The sequence below is a fragment of the Notechis scutatus genome, chromosome 3 (genome assembly GCF_049901735.1).
Source record: "Notechis scutatus isolate UNSWTSFEM ecotype Mainland chromosome 3, rNotScu1.2, whole genome shotgun sequence".
NCBI lineage: Eukaryota > Metazoa > Chordata > Lepidosauria > Squamata > Elapidae > Notechis > Notechis scutatus.
The window spans coordinates 83,363,212-83,390,723 of record NC_142011.1 but is presented as its reverse complement, the minus strand read 5'-3'; the positions used below and the strand labels follow the sequence as shown (position 1 = coordinate 83,390,723).

The window sequence follows — 27,512 nt, the reverse complement described above, 5'->3', positions numbered from 1 at the left end:
AATATATGTTCTGTGCAGTGGGGACATGATACCCAGAAAATTGCCTGTGTGAATCTTCTCATGGAAATATTATAATTCCCTATGGAAAAGTGGAGAATTGAACAGCTTTGAAATTGGCCTGAGTCCATATGGAACGTGCATGACTAAAGCTGTTTTGGACTAACAGCTGTTTAGTCAGGTAACTATCAGCAGCCCAGTCTCTTAAGACTCTTAATAGTAATTGTTCTGTAGGATGGGCAACCCATGCTCCTCAAAATGTTTCTGACTTTTTCAATGTTGGGGAAGCAGAAAGTTGCAAGTCAACAATATCTAGAGTGCCATAATGTTACGCTCACTTTTAGGATCTCCACAACATTTCCCAAATACTTCCCTTAAGATGGGTTCTATGTTCAGTATTTTAGGCTGCTGTTCTGTTGTGGTATCCAATCATAGTCCAGTCACATTAATCTTTTAATTGAAAAAGGTCAAGCTTGGATGCATATTTTAACACTTCTGTTACAAGATGATGGCTTCTACTGACATGCAAACCATGGAGAGTGCTTAGTACGATTCCTGTAAAATTTTCCGCCAAATAAATTTACAAGGTAGAAATGAAAAATCATTAGATTAGGATTGTGGATGACTTTAATTTATTTAAAATGATAAAAAACAAAAAAAGGACACCTCCAAACGTGGAAGGCTTATTTCTTTGAATCAGGTGCACATTCAGACCATATATAAATACGGGCCCTTGCATGCTTCAACATTGTTTCAGAAGATAGACTTTAGATCTTGTGTGAGCAGTACCTTCTTACTACCGGTAGTTCTTAATTTACAATCACAATTGGAACCAGAATTTCCATTGCTAAGCAAAGCAGTTGTTAAGTGAGTTGCGCCCGATTTTACAGTCTTTTTTTTTTTTTTTGCTACGGTTGCTAAGCAACTCATTGCAGGTAGGTGACTCATCCCAGTTGGTGAGCAACATAAGCTTCTTCCATTGATGTAACTTGTTGGAAGATGGTTGGGAAGGTTGCAGATGGTGATTGCTTGACCATGGGATGCTACCACTGCCGTAAATATATTCTAATTGCTAAGTGCCTGAATTTTGATCATGTGACTCCGGGGATGTTGCAACGGTTGTAAGTCACTCATTTCATTAATGCAATGAATTAATGAAGGGTAGTAAAACGGGGCACAACTTAACGTCTTACTGAACAACAGAAATGGTGGCCTTGATTGTGTTTGTAACTCGAAGGCTACTTTGTGTTGTAACTCACTCTGAATTTATTACACAGTCCGACCACTTTCCTCACTAAATATGAATAGGTCCGTGTACTTCCCTCTCCGAATATGTATCTCTGCTACTGTCTTTGGAAGTATGTATGTCTTCCTATTCAACTATGGCTGGATTGTAGCCAGTAAAATCTGGATGCTTGGAACAAAGCAAAGACTTTAAATACAGCTTCCAATTTGTATTCAGGGAAATCTGAGTGTGTTTGTGTTTCCACACATGATTGAAAATTCAGCCTTTCACATCCTTCCTTCTCCAGCACCATAATGTAGCTCGTGTTTTGTTTTTGTTTTTTAATAGTTAGAAATGGGGAAGAAATTCTAAATAGCAGAAGAATGGAACAGAACATCTTCATAGAATAACAGAGTTGGAAAGGACCTTCATTTGAAGTTAACAAAACATCTGAACTTAACGGAAGCAAATGTAAAAAAGAAGTATAGCAATGTGACCATATATCTTTGAGGAGTCCAAATTCTACTTTTATGAACATGTTTTGAGAACTGCCTTATAATTTAATTAGTATAGGAAAACTGCTGTGGATGATGGGAGGGGTTAACGTTTGGCAAATGCTTTCTTTGAAGAAACCAAAGCAACGTTGGTTTATACTCTTGAGATAAAGCCCATATTTTATATAATTATATTGGTTAATATCTATAAAATATTTTAGGGGGTCCGTTATAGAAATTCAGCCTTTAGCTGAATATGGAAGGTTTTTTGAAGTAGCATGTTGACTCTAGGATCTCACATGGCTATTTTTATAGAGAATGAGAAAGTTTATACAGGAAAGTTACAAGTTCTCTGTAACTTATGAAGTGGAGTGAAGGGCTGGTAGTGATTCTACAGCCCCTTTCATATGAAAAAAAATTAAATGTGTCTGAGAAAGGTACTACACTCCTGTGTTCTCCATGATACTTCTCTAGATGTGTGCAAGCTGAGGCTATTGTCTTCACAATTTACAGTAATTAGTTGAACTGCTACTACAGAGGAAATGCAGTGTACATATTTTTGCAGCATTTCCTCTGAGGTTGTCGAGTAAGCACTTGCTTATTGGCAGCAATTCCTTCTTTTTCAACCTCCTGACTCCTGGGATTTCTCCTCTCTCTTCACAAATCAAGGTTTCTTGATGTTCTCTATTCCCCTCATACTTGTGGACATCCATCCATGTAAAATATAATCTGTTGTCTCGCCCTCCCCCCCCTCGGAATTTTTTTTAGCGAAGTAACAAATGAAATATGGTTTGTAAGAGAGCTGGATAATGTCTGTATTCCATACTTGGCCAGTTATGGTAGACCTGTTCATCACATTATAGATCCGTGGTCGCTCAATGGTTAGAATGCAGTTCTGCAAGGTAGCTCACTGCTCACTCCAGGAGTTCAATTCTGAGCAGCTCAAGGTTGACTCAAGGCTTCCATCCTTCTGAGGTTGGTAAAATTAGGACCCATATTGTTGGGGTCAGTATGCTGACTCTGTAAACCACTTAGAGAGTACTGTAAAAAAAAAAACTATGAAGTGGTATATAAGTCTAAGTGCTATTGCTATCTCAAGAGGATGAAGAGCAGAAGATATATGAGGATATTGAAAGATGGCATAGAGGTAGGTGCAGTATGAAACTCTCATTGGCTGCATGGAAGTGTCTTTTGCTTGAGTATGCTTGGAAGCAATTGTCAGATTGTGATATCTGCAGTTCTGGTTCAGAACCTTAAGATGTTTAAAGCTTATTGGTAGCCCTTTGTATTTTTCATGTCAGAAATCCTTATAACAGTGAAACATATAAAAAGTCGATGTTGCAAATAGCAATAGCACTTAGACTTATACACCACTTCTTAGTGTTTTACAGCATTCCCTGAAAGGTTTACAAATGTCAGTACATTTCCCTCAACAATCTGGGTCCTCGTTTTACCAACCTTGGAAGGATGGAAAGCTGAGTCACTTGAACCAGGCAGGATCCAAACCTCTGGCTGTGGGCAGAGTTAGCTTGCAAATACTGCATTCTAACCACCGCCACCATGGCTCTTATGGTTACAAATGTTGGTTTTGGTTGAAGATGGAAATCTTTTCTGTTATGCTTAAAATCTAATCTGTGTGGGAAATTACACATGTGCAAAAAAAGCCTTCACGTTGATGCTTTTTATGAGGCACAACATTTATTTCCGTAAAAAAACAACAACTTGTTTTGATCTTGCATTAGGGGTAGACGCTGAATATTAGCATTGGTATGGATATATATTGTCTTTTCCATGGCTGTCTTGACATCGCCTCAGCCCACTGTTGCCAAAGCAGAAAATTAATAAAAAACAATAGAAAAAAGAAAGCAGTAGTGGGATGGATGGATGGATGGATGGATGGATGGATGGATGGATGGATAGATATGTTGATCAAGTCATTTTCACCCCCTAATGACCACAAAGATTTTCTCCATGGAAATATATGTTCCTAATCTGATCTTTTATGTCTTCCAACGCTACAACCACGGCCATTGTATCAGATTCCATTCACCTTGGCTGCTGGTTCTCCTCCTCTTCTCTTTCCTTCCACCTTTCCCAGCATTAGAGTCTAATGCAGAGCTAGGTCTTCACATGATGTTTTTTTTATTTTTTTATTTTTACTTATTTTATTTGTCAAGCAAGTATTAGGTAACAGGTATAAGTATAAACATGATTATGAATACATGAAATGGATACGAATAAAAAGGAACATTAGGACAGGGACGGTAGGCACATTGATGTACGTGTGCACGCCCCCTACAGACCTCTTAGGAAGTACCATAGGATAGCAAGAATTAAAAACAGCAGGAACACCAAAAGCAAACCCAAATCACCAAGATCCAAGGAATAAAATCTTAATATCAATGCAGGGGTCATAAATTGCCCTGCTGCAAAAGTCATCATTTAAACCCTTTCTGAAAAGATAACAGAGTCAGGACTCAGGGCTATATTGTATTTGAAGGGTAGACTATATTTGCATAGCAGAACAGTCACAGAAAAGGCATATCTCTACATTTCTGTAAAGTGATTTAATCTTAAAGATGGACCCTGCTTTTACTAGATCAATAAGCCATACAGGAGAGCAATTATTATATCCAATGACACAGCTCTAATGATCCTTAATATTTAATTTTCCAGTTCTGATTTTCAGAGTTGTATGTTAATGTATTTGGAGAGTATAACAGGAACCACAGTATGGAAAGAACAAAGGAGTTGCATGTCTCACAGGTGTTTTTCCCATTTCCAGGATAAGAAATGCACAGACGTATATTTATTTCTGTAACCATGTAGAGATTGAGGCCCAGTATGTTTACTTTTGTCTGTGACAGTTTTGTTTGCTGATTTATGAATTCCTTACACAATTTGGTGTAAAAATAAATACAGTTCAATCCTGGGCTCATGCTGCTTACTTCTATAATGTCTAATGTTTCCTTTTTTATTGTCTTCAACTTACCAAATGGTTTATTATGATTCAGTTTTCTGAACTGCAATAAACAACATTATCATGCATTGGGCTGAGGTATTTTAGTTGTATTCTTTTAAAATTCATTTTTTAAAACATTCACTACACTTATTTATGCACACAACACAGAGTTGAGCTTATAGTTTTTGCTGGGGATTTGTGGATTTTTTTCTGCTGTATTCTCTCTTGTCCTAATATGTAACTGATAATTTCACCCCTTGTTACTGTCCAGGCTGAAATTCCAGCCATTGTTACTTAAACAGAACACTTCCATCTATTGTTTTCTGTTCAACTTCCTATCCTTTTGTGGCTGTGAAGGTTCAAATCTAAGATATAAGTATAGGTTGTCCTTGGAGGTGTGGATACAAAGCAGGGAAAGTTTTTTTTTTGGAAAAAAGCTCCATTATAAAATAATAATTGTTCTCTATCGGTTTAATGGATCTCTTCATTTTCTAGATATTTTTAACTTTTTCAGTTAATTAAAAAAAACATATTTTGGAGTCTCCTCTCTCTTTCGTTTTTATCATGGAATGAATTATTAACCAATCCATTATCCTCCACTTAGAGACAGACAACCTACTCTCTAATAAGCAATTTGGTTTCAGAAAAAATATATCCTGTAATCTGCAACTCTTACACTATAAAAACATATGGACTACACAACTCGATCAGGGCAAAGCAATAGACGCAATCTACATAGATTTCTGTAAAGCCTTTGATTCAGTTGTACATGACAAACTACTCCTAAAACTAAAATCTTATGGTATCTCTGGACACCTGCATAACTGGATAGAAGCATTCCTGTCAACAAATGGTCAAAATTGGGAGCGTCCTATCAGATTCTGTATCTGTCAACAGTGGTGTCCCTCAAGGCAGTGTTTTAGGACCAACTCTCTTCATACTCTACATAAATGACCTCTGTGATCATATTAAGAGCAACTGCATTCTCTTCGCTGATGTAAAGCTATTGAACACCACAGACAATACTGGGCTTCCAGTTTGAATTCCTTCGGTGACAGACAGAAATCCGCGATCGTGCGTGGTTTCGGTCTGGGCTCGCCGCTGGAGCGCCCCGAGCCGGCTGGTTTCGGGGCTAAGCCACCCCGTAGAGGTGGTGAAGAGGGGGGAGACTGCCAGCAGGGTTGAGGAGAGCCGCATCTCTCCTCCTCAGCTGGCCATTACTCCCTTTCCCGAAAGCGGTTGCAGCGGTGATCAGAAATGGCCACCTCAAAGAAGAACTTGACCGGAAAAGAATGTGCAGGAGGAAGATAAGAAGTGAAAGTTTTGGCTGACCAGGTTAAATTGCAAAAGCAACAACTAAGGTACCCTGGAATTTAAACTTACAAAAAAATAACATCGCTCCCAAAGAAGAGTCAGAAGCAGCGAAGGAAAGTGAAAAGGGAAAGGTTTGGTTTTTTTCTTCTTCTCTCCCTTTCCCTATACTGACAACTAAGAGACTTAAATAAGAAATCGGAAAAATCCGCTTTGACATCAACAGGCAATTAAGCTGAAAATAAAACAAAATGTCAAAGGGATAATAAAGATTTCTGGACACTAAAATTTTTTTTTCATAAGCAGGAAGGGAGAGAAAAAGAATAAAAGGGCAGGATCTGGAAAGAGGGAGGAGACTGCCTGGAATTAAAAAGAATCTACAGTAAAACTTCAACAAGACTTCTAAAAGATACATTTTAACTGAAACTTTGTAACTAAACAGTAACCCCAGGAAGAGAAAGTGATAAAAAAAGAGCAAAAAGAAACAGCTTGTGTGTATTTGGATTACTTGGTGATCTTTGGATTCTTGGTTATTGCATTTGAATGACTAAAATTAATCGGGTGGTTGTTTAAAAATTTATACAATGGCACTACTTCTGGATGAATTGAAAATGGAACTTTAAAAGTATAAAGAAGATGCACAAGAAGAGAGGGGTTCTTTTGGCTTCGTTTTTCAATTCTTAGAAATGGAGATTTGGAACTATGAGAAACAACAAGAACCATCTGCAAAACAAGAAGACTGGGACAAAGAAGAAGCCATCTTTAATGAACAAGTAATTCTATCTGGAGAAGAAAAAGGAAAGGGGGGAAAGAGAATGGAGAATTTAAGACTTAAAAAAACAACCAAAGAAAAGAAAAATAATTCGAAAAATAAGTATAATACTGGAAAGCAACAGAAGTGGGGAATACAGAAGAGAGAAATAGAGGTAGAGAGACAAGGGGGTAAAAAGGGGAGAGAGAAGAAGAGAGGGAAGAAGGATAGGAAAAGAAGTTACAAAGGACCGGAACAAGATATAGAGAAACAGGACCTATTTAGAGATAATGGGTGAAAATTTAACTGAAAAATGGATTCGGTAAAGGTACATAAGATTGTATTGTTATATTAGTAATAGAAATAATTTTAGAAAATTGGAAACAATGTATGATTAAAATGATAAAATAGTTAGTGTAATTTAGTGAAATGTTTGTGAATAAAATAAGTGAAATAAAATAAATGAGAAAATTGAATTAGGAAGGAACGGGAACATTTTAATTAGTTAATGTTTTATAAAATATAAGTGAAGAGGGGGGAATTAATTATGGAAAGCTTATAATTGTTCCCATAGAAGTATGATATTTAATTGAAAAGTAATGTTAAAGAAGTTAAGATTTTAATGAATATTAATATTAATGATAGAATTGAATTGGAATGGAATGTGTTGTTTTAATTACATATATTTATAATTTTTTCTTTTTTTAAGAATATAGAGTGTATTTTAAGAATGTACCAAACAGAATCTGAATGGAAGTTATGTATTATATTGAATGTTATAACTTTAGGGTATATATTGAAGCCTAAATAAGAGTTAAATGGATAAACTTAAAAGATATAAAGGCGTCATACTCCAATCAGTAACTACAGGAGAAACTTTGTTTAACGAGAAAAGATAATAGATAATTGAAACAGGACAGACAAAAAAATATAAATATAATGATTTGAATTGAGACAAGATAATTAAAATAAAATTGAGAAAATTAAAAGAGGGGAGAAGTTATGCAGAAAATGTAAAACAGTAATAAGATATGGAATAGAACATAAAAATGAGCATGAAATTGAATTTGTGTCTGTACGAAGAAATGTAACCCGGGATTACGCTACTTTCAAAAAAGATGTTTTATTTGTATTTTTTTTTTTTTGTGAAAACTCAAATAAAATTTACAAAAAAAAAACCCACCACAGACAATACTACTACCCTCCAAAAAGACCTTGACTATATATTAGAATGGTCAATCAAATGGCAACTTCAAATCTCAACAAATAAATGCTCTGTCTTACATATTGGCAAAAAAAATCAGAAAATAAAATACAAGCTAAATAGTCAAGACCTTGTTGAAGATCCAAACTTTGTCAAGGACCTTGGAGTATTCATTTCACATGATCTAAGTGCTAGAGCCCACTGTTACTACATAGCCAAAAAGGCATTAAGAGTTGTTAATCTAATCCTACGTAGCTTCTTCTCTGGAAATATCACACTACTAACTAGAGCATACAAAACATTTGCTAGACCTATACTTGAATACAGCTCATCAGTCTGGAACCCATATCATGTATCTGATATTAACACAATTGAAAAAGTCCAGAAATATTTCACAAGAAGAGTTCTCTGCTCCTCTACTCATTGTAGAATACCTTATGCCACCAGACTTGAAACTCTAGACCTAGAAAACCTAGAACTATGCCGCCTCCGGTCTGATCTAAATATAGTATATAAAATCATACATTGCAATGTCCTACCTGCAAATGAATACTTCAGCTTCAATCATAACAATACAAGAGCACACAATAGATACAAACTCAAAGTTAACCGCACCAAACTTGATTGCAGGAAATACGATTTCAGCAACAGAGTGGTCAATGTCTAGAATACTCTACCTGACTCTGTGGTTTCTTCCCCAAACCCCAAAAACTTTAACCTTAGACTGTCTCCTATTGACCTCACCCCCTTCCTAAGAGGCCTATAAGGGGCGTGCATAAGCGCACCAATCGTGCCGACGGTCCCTGTCCTATTGTTTTTTATTTTTCTTATAAGTATCTATCTCATGTATTCAAAACTATGTTTATTCTTATACCTGTATCTTGTAAGCGATTGACAAATCAAATAAATACTAAAAAAAAATACTTAAGGATAAATAGATGCGGCATTGCAGAGTAATCTAAAGCCTTCCATTTGCAAAAATATGAAATGCACAGGTCATGGCTGTTGGCTTCAGATACATGTCAGGAGGAAAGCAAAAGATAAGGAAATTGTGTGGGGCTGATAAAGTTGAAAGTAGGGCAAAATCAGAAAAAGCTATCCATAAACTAGCAAGAACACATCTGCTTGCTGCTCCAATTAACAAGTGATTTGGATAGAAATCAGGGAGGATTATATAATTCTGCCTATTAGTGCATGGGGGAAGGGACCTCCAAGTCTGGAATAACTTAATTTCTCAGAAGTGCCTCCCCTTAGGCAAAGTGTTAATGCCCTTCGGGTATTCATTCAGCCCTAATGTAACGGTTTTAGAGTGCTGCTTAATTTGAAGGAACTTCTTTACCTAATATGTCATCTGATTTTTAATATGCAAATTAGTTTTCTTAAAAGTAAAAGGTTTCACTTTTTTACACAGATACAAGGAACAATAGTTGCTAAATCCCAAAGATTTAATTTATGTGTTTTGCTTTTTAAACTTACCCACTCAACTCCTCTCCCCTCCCCTGAAACCAAGGCTGGATATTTTAATTGCCCCCTTCCAGAGATAGCTCTATGCCAAGGGTCTGCAACTTTAAACATTCAAAGAGTCGTTTGGACCCGTTTCCCACAGAAAAGAAAACGCTGGGAGCCAATAATTTAACAACCAGTGTGACTGGGTGGGTGTGGCCAACTCCACGTCACTCACTCCCACCCAGTTACCTCCTGCTCTGGAATATGGAGCGAATCTCCACCCCCCCTTCCACCATCACTCTTCTCAGGCCAGGCGAGGATTGATGGGAAGGGGAGGGACCAGCCATTGGTGGGATCAGCCAACAGGGAGCTGCAACAGAGGGCTGAAAGAGCCACATGTGGCTCCAGAGCCACAGGTTGCAGACCCCTGCTTTATGCCATGCTATCTGTTGCCATCACAAGCGCAGTTATGCTTTCACTTCATTTGAGTATAAAAAAGATGGTAAAATGCCTTACAGGCATTTAAAGCAAACAGGAATAACATTTGTTAACAAAAAAAAAAAAAAAACCCAATAAAAGCACATCAGCACTATCATTTACAAGTGAAAACACTTGTAAAAAGCCAGGAGAAACATCTGACTGCAAGGAGCTGGGGGGGGGGGATGGTATTTGTTGCTTTCTTAAAGGCAAGGAGTGATGGGGCAGCAAAAAAGATCTTCCACTTCACGGTGCTCTTAAGAGAAATGTAGCTGTTTTAGTCTAATAGTATAATGGAACCTGAGACTCCGCAGCCTTTTCATAAGTCAGCGGAAATACAATAAACAGCGCAAATCAGAATAGTGCCTTGGCAGGTTGCTTGCAACATCTGCTTGCTCTCAAATATTCCTTTGTTTATTTTGTTTACTTGCTGCAGATGTTGTATCTTGGGTTGTGTCACATGGGCTACACAAAAGCAGATGTGGAATTAAGGCATTGATATTTTTTTCTCTTTGGGTTACATGTTTAAAGTTCATAGCCAAGATTGCAGCCTGTTGATCATAAAGTTAGGAGTAAATTCTTAAGAACTTAATACACCTTACTTTTGAGCAATGACGCATAGAACGAGTAGCTACTACTAGTCATTTATAGTATTGTATAATTGCAGTGGTTAATATTCTGTGGGGATAGGCAATATGGTATTGGGGATTAGAACCCCAAATGTCTCTGATTAGTTGGATGGGTTAAAATCTCAAACATCTGGAAGGCACTCACTTTCTCAGTCTTGATATTCTCAAATTGACAGCATGTATTCTTTTTTAATCAGAAGAATCTTTCACTCTATAGTTCTGTTTGAAATAGTTTACTGCCTAATAATGAGCACTTCTTCATGTGTAGCTTACTCCCCTGTTAAGAAAAAAATCCTTTTGGCATTTTCATTTAAATTATACTTTATCTCAGCTCATATTGTAGTACTACAAATCTGCTTCTTTGGTCAAGGGGAAGATTGCCAGAAATTGCTTTCAACTAACAAATTTGGTCCATTTTTATAACAGGCCATATATTTCTCTCAAAATGGTTCACAGGGATGCTTCTCTCTGAATCTTTCTGGTGAAATAAAAGGTCTCTATGGAAAATGATGTTCTTGGCTACCTAATATTTGCAAGAAGTAAATCTCCCTGTGACAGGTTGCAGATGAATTCTAGGCTGCTAGAGTGTTTTGAGGAATTGAAAGTTGGGTGCCTGCCTAACTCACATCCCTCTCTCTTTTTATCAAAGAAACATCAAGCATAACTTTCCATATTAAGCTTTCCTTCGTTTCAAAACCTTTATCTTATTGGAAGAACTTAGAATAAATGAAATCATTAACAGTGTAGAATAGATCATCAGTTCTGTCTTCACATGGGCAAATTACAACTTCTTCTCTCAATTAGGATATGAGTTGGGAAGACTGAAATTGCAGTCAAAGACATCAGGAAAGCCAATAGGCAAGAAAATCTGATTGATCCCAATTGTATTTGATCTTGAGGATAAACTCACCCTGTTGGTCTTCTGTACGGGACTATCTCCAACCTTTTCAGAGCCTTTGTTCCTTTTAATCAATCATTATTTCTCATCTTGTCTGTGCTTATTTTTCCTCAGATGCTTCTGTTCATGCAAATATTTTGGAAGTAATAATTCCTGATGCTGAAACTCTTGCAGTTATTGTCCTAATGCAAGCCACTTTTTCTGGGCTGAGTTCCACAATGTGTTTAATATATTTAATGAAACAACAAGAAAACAGGAAAATCCCAATGCCATTAATTTTAGTAGGTTGTTTTTCTTATCATGAAGCTATGTCACATTTGGACAGAAATGTACTACTAAAAGTACTTGAAATAAGGGTACTGTTTGAATTTGTCACTTTATATAGATAGTGCCTTGTGATCTAATAACTAGAGAGCCCTGGAGTTAGTTTTCCCTGAGTAGGGTTGAAGAGGGATTTGAAGACAGTTTATTTCTTACTTTTAGTTTTATTGGAGTGGGGGGGCACGATTGCTTAATAATTAAAGATGCTGAGCTTGTCAGCTGGAGAGCTGACAGCCCAGGTTTGAGATCCGAGTGCTGTATGACAGTGTGAGCTCCCATTACTTGCCCCAGCTGCTGCCAACCCAGAGCATGCAAATGTGAGTAGATAAATAGGTCCCACTTTGGTGGGAAGATAACAGTTCCATGTGCCTCGGTGAATAATCATGCTGGCCACATGACCACAGAAGTGGACAATGCTGGCTCCCTCAGCTAAGAAATGGAGATAAGCACCACCCCCTAGAGTCACTCATGATTCGACAGAGGGACCATTTGCATTCAGTTTTAGTCCCTTTTAATATGTTTGTGTGTATGTGTTCTGACCCAAACCCTTTTCCAATAACACAAACACGAACCAAAGGGAACAGAAACCTTTTAATGATTCTTATGAATCCCCGGTTAAAAGGCTGCTGCAAACTAATTAACTTTGATAAGCACGAGCCTCGCCAAAACTGTGCAAGGCTGCCAAGAATAACAGATAAAGTTACCTAGAAATATTTTACAACACAAGAGTCTTCAAATACCAACTAAGATACTGCAATGTCCATGAGGCTCGGGTTTCAAAACTTATTTGCTTCTTGCAAAGAACGTCCGATTCACCACTGGCTTTTATCTTCTTGAAGGAGGGGTCATTACCTTGCAGCCTTACTCCTGAATTACCCGTACTGCTGCAGCTGCTCTTTCCTGCGAGCAGCCTTGTGCGCATGTGCACTTGGCACAGGCTCCTTGGGAACCTCCTCATCGCTGCTGCCAGCCCCCACAATCTCTGAAGGCAGCAGTTCATTCCCTAATGGTCCTGGCCCCTCATCTGAGTCCTCGCTCTCCTCAGCCATCTGCACCTGCTGCCAGCTAACCACAACAGTATGTATATAGCAATAGCAATAGCACTTTGACTTATGTACTGCTTTACAATGCTTTACAGCCCTCTCTAAGTGGTTTACAGAGTCAGCATATTGCCCCCAACAATCTGGGTCTCATTTTACTCCCCTCGGAAGAATGGTAGGCTGAATCAGCCTGGAGCCTGGTGAGACTCGAACAGCTAAAGTGCAGGCAGTCGGCAGGCAGCAGAAGTAGCCTGCAGTACTGCACTTTAACCACTGTGCCACCGTGGCTCATATGAAGTGTATGTGGATATCACAACTAAAAAAAACCCCAACCAACCCAGTACTGCAACAGGTGTTCAAAAACAGTGATATAAATAGCTACTTAATCACAAAAGAATTGCATAAATCATATCACTCAATCCAACAGAGATCTTTTATAAATATTTGGCTTTGGGTGGGCTAGAGATATGGCAGACTAGGAAAAAATTAAAAAATGGATCGTCTCCCAGAATTTCTCTGTGTCCTTTTTCTTCCTGTTCCTTTCCATGTGTAGTTGGGACTGAAAAGTAATTCTAAATAAGAGCAATAGCATTTCTCCCTGGTATTCTTCCCTCGACTAGACTGAACCACATTCTGGGGAAAGGTTTGAAGTAGCTTTGACATTTCTGATTTTAGTTTGGGGAGGATGCAAATCTAGGAGGGGAAGCATGCTCTGGAAGTAGTGGTGCCTATTCGTGCAGTTTGTGGGATTCGGTCATGCTTTTTCAGTTGATAGCCCCAAATAATTTTCTCTATGGAACTGAAGTATATTAGATTGTCAAACATTAGAATGATAAAGGAAGCCTCAAGGCTTCAAAAGTCCTCCTTTTCTCAACAACTTCATAATTTTATTGCAGCTTGGCACACAGTAAACATTAGGGGACTAGTGATATGGGAAATCAAGGTGCTGAAATGATATTGAATAAATTCTAGATGTGAGTCTGAGAGGTTGGTGTTTTGTTTAGGATCACACAACTTTGGAGAGGAAATAAATTTGAGTTGTTTCTGGGAAATAATAAAATGATTTCTTTTTCCAGTTTGTTGGTTTGTTTGTTTTAACAGCAGCTATTGTGGAAAGCCTTTAATTCCCTATGTTTATATTATATCATAATTCCAGACATCCATAGTCTGGTGGCTGCTGAATGTTTTGGGACAACAAGGGCCAGAATTCCAAGTGAAAACCTGGAAATTTTCAAGAGATGTAATTCTAATTTGTCTAGAAAGTGACCAATTTATAACCAAAGAATGAAGAACATTAAAAATAAGGAGACTGTTTTTTTTTTTCTAGATTTATTTTGTGTTCTGCTTTTATACTTTGTAATGCTCTTTTAATTATTACATAATGGTTTTAGGTAATGATTGTTTTATTTATTTTAATAGTTTATTGGATTTCTATAAACCATCCAGAATCACTTTCCGTGAGGTCATGTTAATTTGATTAAATAAATGAATGTTCCATTTGTTGACTGAATGTAGCTAATTGATTTGGAATATATATTAGAATTAAAAATTGAGGTATGGAAAAGGAAAATGTAATGATTAACCAATAGAACCTTCAGTTTAGTTGTTTAATTGTTAAAGGTGGATTCTTTCTTTTGATACACCCTGGTGTCCCCATGTCCAGCTTGAATTGGTTACATTAATTAACATATAAAAGTGAGGAAGAACAAGATGCTTATTTCATTAATTCTCATTCCATTGACTTTTACTCCCCTTGAACTGAAGTTGCCAGGAAGATTGTTGTTGTTTTTAACATTAGAGCTGAGCTTTTTCAGCATTCTTGAGGACAGCCAGAGAAAGTCCTCTCACCACATTGAAATGGATGGATAAATATCAAGGAAGTGGAAATTTCAGTTCTTTGACCCACAAATACACATTTTGTTCGGCAAGGAAATAAGAGAAACGATTATGTGTAATCAACATCAAGGGGGGATTTTTATGAATGGTGAATTGGTTTGTATATGTAGAAGCAGATGTCAGTGGCTATGCATGGTTTATGGGGGGAAAAAGACGAGAATGTGGTCTTCAAGTTAAATATTGGCCTGCTCTGCATAGCAGTTGGTACAGGGTTTGGCACGGACAAGGAAGCTGCTATATCAGAATTTATTCTGATTCTGGATTCAGTTAGTTGGGGAAGATGAGTCATAGACCATAGTCCTAGGTGGTCAGCCTGCAATTATATAGCATTGGCTTTCACAAACGTAAACTTGTAAGAACAATTAGGGCGTTCAGTCAGCTGTGCTGAACCAATCCACCAAATAATTGATGTACCAAACTCATGGTCTAGATTTCAGAAATAGAAAACCTGTATCCGACTAGTGTGGTAAAACTTCCATTTTTAACATAACGTACAATCTGGGCTGTTGTGGGTCAGTTTCCTATGTGTTGTTGCTCAACAACTGCTGGGAAGGCCACTGTTTTTCTTTCCCTGGCACAGACTCACACAAACATTTATAGATAACCAAGACTATGGCAATTCCAGAGGGATAAGTGGAAAAAAAAGTGTAACAAAAATAACTTCAGTAGAAAGTGAAAAACAAAGTATAGTTTAGTTTGGAAGATACAATTCCTGCTCCTGCAGTTAGAGCCATTCATGAGTAGCATAACTTAGTAATGACTCACCTATGGCTTCTGCCTATAAAATGTGAACCTCATCTAATAGAGGATAGTGATTTTCAACTGTAATGCAGTGACAAGGGGAAGAGTCTTTAACTCATCACCCTCTCCCATTTCATAACTGTGTTAGTCTTCTCCTTGTTATATTTTAAAATTTAAAACTAACTTAATTGATATTAATATTGATAGTTGATGTGGAAGATCCTGGGTAAAAATGGTGTGGGATAATATAGTGGTACCTTGGTATTTATTGTTAATTGGTTCCGGGAGACATGGTGAGTACTAAAATGATGAGGTGCGATGGGTACCAAAAATGATGAATACCAAACAAATTTTTCCTATGAGGAATAATGTAAATAAATTTAATGTGTTCCCAAACCAAGGATAATGCACATTTTTAAGGCAATATGTAAAAAGATAAGGTTGCATATCATTACATGAGAAATAAACTTAAAGATTAATAAGCAGTTAGATTAAATAAAATAAAAACTTCACCTGTTTTGATGAGAAAAAAGGCCAAAAATACACAAAATGACCTCAGGAGATGTACACAGGGCAAGAGCTATCATTTAGACTTAGAATAACTTTATTGTCACTTTGTACACTAATCGGCATACCTTAAAATGAAATTTCGTTGCATACAGCTCTCAGGGTCACCACCACCAATGTACACTACATAAGCACGACAAAATAAATAAATAAATAAAAAGTTATGCATATACCCACATATATTATATGACACAGGGAAACATCACAGTGTAGTTCAGACATCTACATCTACATGGCGAGAAAAAAATGAATCCTGCCAGTTTACCAAAGGTGGCTAAGTACCAGGACAAAATTTTCTCGTCAAAATGAGTTGAGTTCCAAATTCGATGAGGTTCAAAGCAGTTGAGTACTGAGGTACCACTGTACAACCAATCAGATAGGCTTCTCTTTCAAAAGTATTTCCCTTCCTTTAACTCCTATTGTTTAAAATATGCTTGTGTGTATCTGCAACTTTTTTTTTTTTTGCCCAATCCAACCTCCTTCCCCTCCCAAAATACCAGAAATACATCTGGTACAAGAAAGACATTAACAATGGATTACTGTCGATTTGGACAAAATTATGCATGCTTTGTTTTGAGTTCAAATATAGAGGGAATTTCCTCTAAATTAATTAAGAAACTAGATTTATTCCAGTTACTTTTTCTCTGTTAACCTTCAGATAAAATGATCATCATAGAATGCAATAATAAAAGAAAATAACAAAGGTTTAGGTGCTTTTTTTAAAAAGGATGCCAGCAGATAAAATGAAGATACATTTGTAGTGTCTTATAGAAAACATTAAGATCACAATCATGGGATTGTTTGAAAAAAAGTATTTAAGTACAGCCAAAAGTATTTCTCTAGTGCTGCAATGACAAAAACTGACATCAGGCAGATTTCTCAGGAAGAAGAAGGTCACAGAAAATACATTGCCAGACAAATAAAACTCCATCTTCAAAAAGCAGAGAACCAGGAAATAGGCCTTGCTGATGTCACAGCGAAATATGAGCACAGTGTGTCTCTGAGTTCTGCCAATATAATTTCTTACGCACTCCAAAGGGCACATAAAGTCCTGTTTTTACTGAGAGCAAGTAATATAGTTGGTCCCTCTTCCAGATAGTTCATCTTCTTCACCCTCCTGGAACTTAGTTGGAAGATTTAAATCATAATTTTCCATTCCCAAGAGAGTACTGTGGTGGTGGGCTTATGGTAGAGGACGCAAAAAATAAAAAATAAAACAATTATTACAAATAAATGAAAATCATGTCCCATTATGGCTGACTTCTTTGTGTACTTATTAGAAAATGAACTCTGAAAAGTCATCAGTACAATTGTGCTGTAAATAGTGGAATTTTAAGAAGAAAAAGAGAGGTCAGTGTAACCAGGAGACCAATAATCAAACAACAGGCTAGCCAAGTGCTTTTAAAAACAGAAAAAAATATATTATAATCTAGACTTGGCAAGAGAATGAATGACAGCCATTCATATCTATGGGAGAAAGTTTTTTTTTCAGTGCATTTTTTGGACTATATAGGAGAAGAGTATCTTTCCCTCGGCCTTATGACCCCAGTTGCTTGAGAAAACTTGCCCTTCCAACATCTTCGTCATTTGCAACATCTTAACATTCTCCCTTTGAGCTTACTAGGAATCTTGTCCTGTTTTTTTAATAACACCCTGAACCATTTGTTATTAAGATGGAGTGTGGCAAGCAGAATGGACTCCAAAAATGACCTTTGCTCTAAGGACTCAGAGGGTTTTTGCCCTAGGGACTGCTGCAAAGAAGGCCCCCAGAGTCCTTATCCATAACTACAGTATTGGGCATAAAGTGCCTATTTTATTTTTGTTCCGTTCAGATGCATGTTGGACAAGCCACAGTTGAGTCCAGATGCTTGCAAGTCAGGCCATTATGATGGAGAAATGAAGGAATGCGCCTTTGAGATGCAGGATAAACAGGGGTGGGCTGATGGGGGGTTCACAGGGGTTCAGGAGAGCCCCCAGCTAAGATTTGGTGCAGTTCAGAGAACCCCCAAATCCCACTCCTGGCTGGCCCCACCCATCCCACTCCTCTCCTCCCAGGAGTCCCCATATGGCCTGTTTTGGATGCAGGTAAGCGCAGGGCACGTGCAGAGGCTCAGGGAGGGTGAAAAACAGGCCTCTTGGAAGCTCGGGAAGGCCGGAAATGGGCCCATTTCCAGCTTCCAGAAAGCTTCCGGAGCCCAGGGAGGTTGTTTTCGCCCTCCCGGAAGCTTGAGGAAAGCCTCCGGAGCCTGGGCAGGGCCAAAACGCCGCCTCTTGCTGTGGTGCAGGAGGCTGACTAGGCCATGTCCACCCAGCAACCGGGCAGAGAACCTGTTGCTAAAATTTTTGAAGCTCACCCCTGGGGATAAATCCTACCAATGGAGACTTTAAGGTTTTTTTAATCAATTTTATCTCTTGGTTGAGCTAAGTGACATTTGAGGGGAAAAAATGTCTTCAATGAAAGGATAAATACATACCAAGCTGAGTAAGGCAGTTTGTAACCATTTATTGTAGCAAGAGGGTGTCTTTGCTCATTGGTGGAGCATAGGATTTGTAGTGAAAATTCATTCCTGTCATCTGCATATAAATCTAGGAGAAACTGGTTCATTTTCATATTTCTTGATGCGTGAGATTTTGAAAAGGCCATTTCTGAGAATAGTGCCCATGGCAATGTGTAAAAACATGAGAAAGAATCAATGTGCCTTCAAAGTATGTGGTTGCATTAAAGAATGCAGTAATAATTAACCTCTGTAAATTCCTCAACCATAGAAAGGTATAGAAAAACTAGCTGCTGTCCAAACAATGGACGAAGAAATTAACTATTGCCTGTCTCTTAAAACTATGTGACTTTATTCTGGTGCCTTGTAGATGGTTTGGAAAGTTGAGAAATGTCAAAGCACAACTTCCTATTAGAAGCAATAAATGGAATAGGATCTCTATAGATAACAGTCTCCAGTACTCGGGATATAAGTAGATTTTTCTGAAGAGAAAAGTCCAAAGTTACTGTTTAAAATTAATATGGTCAGCTATACTGAATGAATTCCAAATTGGAATTAGAATGTGTGAAAGGAAAAGCTAAAGCCATGGCATTTCTTCAACAAGTTTTGCAATGCAGTCTGGGTTTCTATATAGGTTGGACAAGCCAGGGCCATTTTCTGTAAACATTTGCTTAGTTTTTAGCTTCCTACAGATGTATTCAATGTGTAAAATTCTTTTGTGCCCTTCAGCTTTCCATCTCCTAATATAGTGCCTTAAAAAACAGTGCAAGACTATGCTTTTTTTGGGGGGGGGGGAGCGTTATTTGGAAGGACACACACTTTCTTGAGCTAAAGAGCGTAATTATTAGGTAAGATAATTGGTTTTAGATCCAATAAATGTGTATTCAGTCATGGTCAATCCTATCAGAGTTCAGCCAACTCACATTAGTAATAGTTGCATTTCAGGTGAATGCAACATAAAAAAAAAGTGCAGTGAACATATAGTAAGGACACTTGTTTTTCCTTTACGGTATTCTCCTTAAACATCTTCGTTTTGCCTGTCTATCCTAAGTGCAGCATGTTTTTGAATATTACTTTATTATGTTAGTATGGTACTTGTGCTTCGAATGGTGCACCGTGGCCATTTATTTAACAATAGACATTGGCTACAGTCATTCAAACCCTTGTCACCTAGCATCTGGCTACAGAGGATTGCCTTTGAAGACTATCCAGCATCTACAACTGTTGCATAATGCAATACCCAGTATACTAACAGGGATAACCTGTTATTGCCATGTAACACTAGGACTGTAGGAACTCCATAGTTGCTGGTTTGTTTCCAGGAATAATTGAGTGACTAATTAGCTACCTTGGAAGAACACATTGTAGAAGGCTATAGTTATAAGATTTGGACACAGTCCAAAGTAACACAAGTGAGTCTGAGTCTATAATCCTATATAAATTCCAGTCATACACTCTTCATCAGTTTAGGGCTGGGGTATAATTCCACAGATTTTCACTTTGATGTTTACTTCTTGAAGAAAAATTAAGATAGATGAATACCATAGTTTTACTTCGAAGAAGGCACTTTGGGTTATATCCTAGTCCTAAACTGGCTTATTTGAAGTTTGGTTTCATTGCTTTCAACAGTTCATGTTCTCAAGATAAGATAGGTATGATTACATCCTTAGGCAGAAAACAGGGCACTGAACCCTTCAATAAATTTCAGTGAATAAGAAGTATGCATAGCATTTCCTCTTATAACCATCTTAATCCCTTTCATTCCATTTGCAATTGGTATGCTATTAACTTGGCACTTTATATAATTCGTGTGATAGCAGAAGGTTAGACCAAGCAGCTGGTGAAATAACTTAGACTTTGCTCTGATTTAGGTTTGCTACAGCCTTTTACCTCAAGTTAATCTTCCTTTCTATTTATTCTACAGGTCCTGTGCCTAGAAGTGGCTGTCTATTGTCTCAGGTCAACAGTTCACATCCAGTCCAAGCCTTGCTAGAAAGTTTTACTGTCTTATCTGGCTGTGCAAGCAAAGGAACTGCTGGATTGCCACAAGAAGTTCACATCCTCAATGTTAGGAATGCAGAAGATTCTGGTCACCATGAAAGAGAGGTATGGAGGAAATCATTCTGCATCTTGGCCTTAAATATCACTATCTTCTCAATATGTTGTCTTCTAACTGTCTTGGACTTCAACTCTCATAATCCAGCACAGCATTTTATTGGTTTGGTTCATAATTTTGAGTTATAAGCTGGAGCCCAACTTTAGTGGACTAGATTGATAAGGTTGCTTTACTTTGGAGAGGGGAGGCTTCAAACAACTTTGCCTAAGAAGACAACACAACTATTATCGTGTTATAGTAGGAGCCCTGGTGGCGCAATGGTTAAAGTGCAGAACTGCAGCGTAACTCTGCCAACAATCTAGAGTTTGAGCCTGGCATAAAGTTGATTCATCCTTCCATCCTTCCGAGGTTGGTAAAATGAGGACCCAGATTGTTGTGGACAATATGAATACAATGCTTACACTGTAACTTGCTCAGAGAGTGCTGTAAAGCACTTCCCTTTTTTTAATGGGGTAGAGTCAGGGGAACTAGATGTAGCTGAATGTTTACTGGCTGGATTCTCTTCCTGATAACATACATGGAGTTTGCAGCAGATTTTTGTGTGTTCGCAGCAGATTTTTGTGTGCACTAGATAGAGAAACATCTGCTACCTAGGATTGAATTCTCAACCTGTGGGGTAGTATCATACTCTAAATGCTATTGCTATTAGTATATGGCTGAGGAAATAGCAAGGTACAAAGATTTAATTTATGCTGGCATTATCATATAGATAATAGGAATGAATAGGAATATGGGGAAGAAGGAAGGAGAGAGTAATTCTTTAGAATTATGACTAGCAACCATGTCAGTCAATGAACTGCGCAATAGGTCCACTGCTTCCAAGCCAATGTGCTTTCCAGGAAATCTGTTTTGAATTGAATTTTTGGTATGAAACATTCGGCCTGCCTAATCCCCATCCAGAAGTAATAGATGTTGCTTGCAGGACTGCACTCTCACAGAAACATTTGTCACCACAGATCTTTAGGATGGGCTGAGATGCAGACCAGATCTGTGGGAATTGTAGTGATTTGCATTGTAGAAAACCAAGCCTTTCCTGATCTTGCTGATCTCCTGGAATGCTGCAAAGTTCGAATTTAACCTATGTAGAGGTTACTGTGTCATGGAAACCCGACCTAGTTCCTCTCTAAATATTTTGAATTTTGAAGCAAATCTGAGTCTAGTATAGTAAGTCCTCTTTTTTTTCCACTATTGTGGCACAGATTATGAATGCTCAGCTCTGTTATCTGATCTGAGGCAGCTACTATATTTCAGAATCATTATCTAAGATAGGTCTCTGAAAGCTTCCCAAGTAATCCATCCTTCCTGTCTTTCTGACAATGTTTTATGGCACATTCCATGCCTTCAGTTTTTCCTTTGCTTCCTGCTTCTTTATAAAAAACTGGGTTCCTGTACCTTTCACGATGGCCCCTGAGAAAACGAGCAGGAAGTAAGGAAAAGACTTCATGACAACAGGGGAAATTGTAAGAGTATAAACAAGTTTAAACCAGCTTTTCCCTGATGTTCCAGAAGCCTGGAAACAAAGCAGAGCAAAGGTTATCATTAACCTTTTTATTTATTTTTGCTTCTACACAAAAAAAGCCCACGTTTTGTAGTCCCCTTCAATTTGTACCGAGAACAGTCTTACTTTGTCCCTCGTGATACATGCATCCGGCAAAGGTCAGGATTTATATGTTGACTATACAATGCTTCCAGCATCTTGGAGGATAAATAGCACTTTTTATTTTTATTTTTGATTTGTACCCTGACTAACATGGAAAAGTAAGACAAGCCAGTTTTCCACGTCCTTATCGAAAATATTAAAGGTTTTTTTAAAATTAGATTCCACATTGCAGGTTCCATATTGCAGGTTACATTAGTTCTTGTTTGGTTCCTTAAACTTAACCCATTACACGTTAAACTAAACTTTAACCCATTACGTTTCTGCTAAATGTACATGTCTTATATGCTAAGAGATGGCACAATTGTTTTCTTCCAGCAAATCCTTCACAGTCTCCATGCATTAAACATTCTTCTGTTTTCCTAATTCTCATATATATATAACATGTAATATCTACACTTTCTGATATCTTCTTAGAACATGAAGAAAACTAGCCTCTCACATGTAATCACAACTTCTTCCAAGCACCAAGCCTTCTAATGAAGTCAGTAAAGATTTTTTTTATGTCCGCATTTTAGATTATTATCAAGAAGTGTTCATTCAAATGTTGTGAAAAGGGGTTGAATTTCAGGCATTTGCAATGCATCAGAAACATGCTGCCAGACTATTGAGACGGCAGCTTGTGCTTCCGTTAAACATTGCCTGTTTTCCTTCATTTTGAAATTGTGCTTTGAAAAACAATATTGAAATTTAGGTTATTTAAGATATAATAGTGCAAAGCTACACATATCTACCCGGGGGGGAAATAAAATCTCTCTGAGTTCATTCATTCCCAGATAAGTAAATCCATAACTGCAAACTAAAAAAAGCCACAGGTGGAATCATTTATTTCTGTAGCTATGTTTGATATAGGAAGAAAGTGTGTTGGATATGTTTGCCATTTGGAGTTATTGATAAAAATATTAAAGGCTACCTACCTACCTACCTACCTACCTACCTACCTACCTACCTACCTACCTACCTACCTAAATACATACCTATTTCTTAATTTTATTGTGCAACTCAGTTACATAAGTGACTGCTTCTCATCTTTTTAAAATATTACCTAGCTCCTTCAGTCTTTGAATCAGTCAATTATTACAAATTCTAATTGTGGCTAACTTTTTTAATAGCTCATCAAAGTTCACAGAGTTTAGAACTGATTTTTTAAAAATTGTTCTTCATATTTCTTCCTCTGTTATACCCTTTAAATCTTCCTTAATTTCCATAGACAGTGCAATTCAGTATAAACGCTTTGAACTTCATTACAGTTGGGGAAGGGATTAAAAATGTAATGGACAGAATTAAAGAAAACTATGTTATGTATGCCATTTGTATTTCTGCTCATATGGCTCCCATAATTTTCAGACTTCCCTGAAAGAGTGAGGATATCATAAGTCATGCATCCTCAGAATGTAGGAGGCTGCCAGTTTGACACCCCTGTTATAGATGAAGAGAGGAAACTGACTAAAATACTGTCAAATCACTATCAGATTTGTCTCTTGATGTGCTGTGGTAATATTGCAGAGAATAAAATGGCGGCAACCATGTGCTGATTAGAACAGACCACTAGCTTAGTCTCCTGCCCTTGTAACGCTTCCCCAGCACGGCCTGTTTGATTACTTGGGGCAAACTGATAGTTCATCAGCATCCACGCTTTGGGGGCCTGTCCAGTAGCTGACACCTGTGTAGGATGCAAATTGTACTACTGGTTGTGTAGAACAGCAACAAAAATAGTTTACTCAGGAAGGCCCTCAAAACTTGGAGCCTGCTTATTCAACAGCACACAAATCAGCTAAAAGCAAATAACGAGTTGAAAACAACAGCCATTGAAAAGGCAACTTATGCCAGAATGTGACATTCTTCTTGTTGAATAAATAAGATTTTCTTTTAGGACAGAAGCCGGCAATGCTGCACAGAGAAACAAGGCAGATGGTTTGAGTGGCTTCTGTTTATAATAGCTAAAAGCATGGCAGACTGCAATAGAGACTGCCTCTCCTGTCTCAAGATTTGAAAGATTTTCATTTGAAGGCATAAAAATTCCCAGGGAGATAAACATGTTGAAGCTTTTGATATTTGCGATAATGTTTATCTGGAGAAAATTCAGTTTCTTAAGATTAAATAAATCCAGCTATTTATCTATTCGAGACATTTGTGAAATGCTATAATTGGTATGAGAAGGGAGCAAGACAAACTTTGCAGAGGATTTGTCAAACTCTGATGGCACTTGATAAAGTGTTCCCAAATTATGAACCCGTGTTTATCAAATGGGTGTTTCCTGTGGAGCAACATGAGGACTGAAGTTTATTTCTTCTTCTTATCCTCTACTTGGACACATTTTCTGCTTTGGTTTCTCAAATAGAGCTTGAGTCCAAAACTGTCTGTAAGGAATTAAAGGAAAGTACACCAAGACTGGTTATTTTTTAAAGACAATTCAGTAAGTTATTGGCGACAAAACAAAAACTCTCTCTCGCTCTCTCTCCCTCCCTCTCCTCCCTCTCTCTCCACTTATTTCTCTCTAATTCACACTTTCCATCTCACCTAGGTGACTCTGCATAGTTTAACAAACAACATCATATCATTATATAAAAATGTTATTTAAAGCACAATTAAAACCAGTTTAAGAACAAGGTTACAATTACTAGTTAAAAGTAATAAATCTAAGTTAAAAAGTTAACAGATAAGGTATTTCAGACACACTTTCCCCTGGTGTTGGTTGTTGGTTGTTTTCCTCCCTTTGTGGCAATTTGTTGTTCATTATTTGGAATTCAACTTGGCCCATATACAAGCCTAAGGCATTTTGAAGCCATTCAGGTTGCATTTCCTTAGGACTTGGGTGCCCCAAAATGCATTCCTAATGCAGTTTTAATGTTTGAAGCTAATAAGTATTAGGATTCCAATCTCAGGATTTAGAGTTACATTTGACCCTACAGACATTGATGCCTCTGCTGTTTTCAGACAGCTACCAATCTCACGAGCACCGTATAATATATCTGCATAAAAGAATTGTGCAATCTTGGCCCATCTGCTGAACACTTAGGTCAATTAACCCCGGAGAAAGCCAAATCAGTAGTAAAAGAGAATCTGGGACATTGATCTTCAAAATGACATCACCAGGGTCCCTGAATTGTACCTCCAGATGTTAGATAACTGCAAGCAACCTACAGCATAAATCAGTATGATTGATACAGAAGTCAGATGCAATCTAACCCTACGGTAATATAGATGGCCTTTTCCAGAGCTCACTTTGATGTCCTCCCATCAACTCAACTGATGGGAAGAGTTCATGGGATTTCTTATTTGCAGAGATTTTGCCTTTGTGGATCCAGGGAGGTAGAAACTCTTGCTTATTTCTTATACGGTGTCTTTTTTATGATGCCCCAAGGCATGCTCTGATCTTCTCAATCGTCTCCAAATTTGAGGGTTGCTCTGATAAATTTTACAGTTATTACTTTTTAAGGGATGCTAACCCCACACTCACATACCAAGTGGCCAGTTAGTTTTACCAATTCATACAAGTGCACAAAATTTTTAATTAGATATATCCTTTTATTGTCCTATTGTTTTTCCCCCCAATAATGTATTGTTGTATCAAACTATTTCTCTTTTTACTGTAAAAGCTGGTGAAAGACTAGCCAAGATATTTGATTTGATAATACTTCTGTGAGATTTGCCATTCCATTATTTTACTCACCGACTCACTGACTGTAGTGAGAAGCATTTTCTAATTTCATTCAGAATCATTAATTTTATAGATAGCTGTCAGAACTATTGTATCTGTTAATTATGTCAATTAATTTGTTTCGATTTGATTTGCAAGTGTGTGCTGCAGATGAACTTCTAAAGCCTTATTTCCAATCTAATTAATAAAACTTGCCTGCACAGCCAACCTGATTTGTTCAGTGTGGATTCAGTGTTGTTGTTGAAGATGTTTCGTGTTTATCCAGCAATTATTTAATTTATTTATTCTGGACAGATTTGTCTTTGGGATTATTTTCTAAACTACTCCAGAAATCACCGGTCATCACTTTTGAAATTCTTTTGAAGTCTAGTCACTAGAACTTTCAGAAGAAGAAGCTGTGTGGAGCCACAATTCAGTGTGTCTTGAGCTTTATTTTCAAGAGAAATAAATATTAGTGTAATCATAGTTTAGTCTTAACGAGATAAGAACCAATTATTTTCAGCAGAGTTTGCTTTCACCACAGCTGTTCAGAGGGTTGAGGGCTATGGAGTTTAAGCAGTTTAATAAATAGATCTGTCTTGCCTTGGCTGTTTTGCTTCAGCTATGTGGGAGCAATTGTTGAGACATATTTATAAATAGGTGCATATAAACTTGAATTCACAGAAGACTATGGTTTGTTTTATGAAAGAGTTAAACATACTTCAAACATGTGGATAGCTTAAGCGATTAAGAATATCAAAACTCACGGACCACGGGCCGGAGTGTCACTGCTGACCATGCCCAGCCCTATTTTAGCGAAGGGGAAAATATGTGTTCCAAATTGCTGGAGCAACAGATAAGATTCTGTCCCTTGCCAAATTTATGATAGGTGAAGCTCCCTTAATTGATTTCACAAAGGCTTCCTCTCCAATAGAATGATGTCTGCTGTTCCTTTTTTCTTTTCTTTTCTTTTAACTTTGATGGATTGTTTGAGTCGTGCCTGGACAAGTAAAGCATGCTTATGCAATTGCTCTTGGATCTCCAGCAGCACTTAAAAATGCTTAGATATAAATGAAATAGAGTTTTCATTTCTAAAAGTGGTGAGGTGAACATTGCAGCTTTGCTCACAGATCTTCTGTTGAAGATACAGTGATACAAGAATATACAGGTAGTCCTCGACTTACGTCCACAATGGAGCCCCAAAATTCTGTTGCTAAGCAAGACCTTTATTATGTGAGCTTTGCCCCACTTTATGACCTTTCTTGCCCCGGTTGTTAAGTGAATCACTGCAGTAGTTAAATTAGTAACATGATTGTTAAGTGAAGTTGTCTTCCCCATTGACTTTGCTTGTCAGAAAGTTGCAGAAAGTAATCACATGACCCCGGGTCACTGCAATTGTCACAAATACGAGCCAGTTGCCAAGTTGTCTGAATTTTGATCATGTGACCATGGGGATGCTGCAATGGTCATAAGTGTGAAAAACAGTCATAAGTCACTTTTTCCAGTGCTTGTTGTAATTTTGAACAGTGACTAAATGAACTGTTGTAAGTCAAGGACTACCTTTATATCTCAGAAGTACAATTATGCTTCCCATGCACGTTAATTGTTTTATGTGTTTTGGTTAGCAGTCTCCATTTTCTATTGT

General features: G+C 37.6%; 1 protein-coding gene across 5 annotated transcripts in view; it reads left to right on the top strand.

The window, feature by feature from the left end:
* Positions 1-27,512, top strand: part of TGFBR3 (transforming growth factor beta receptor 3) — a 165,752-nt gene that overhangs the window by 62,041 nt on the left and 76,199 nt on the right. For all 5 annotated transcript variants that reach the window (XM_087960597.1, XM_087960599.1, XM_087960600.1 and 2 more), the window contains exon 3: positions 20,379-20,560. In XM_087960597.1, coding sequence (XP_087816723.1) covers positions 20,379-20,560 — 182 coding nt within the window. The remainder of the gene's footprint in view (positions 1-20,378; positions 20,561-27,512) is intronic.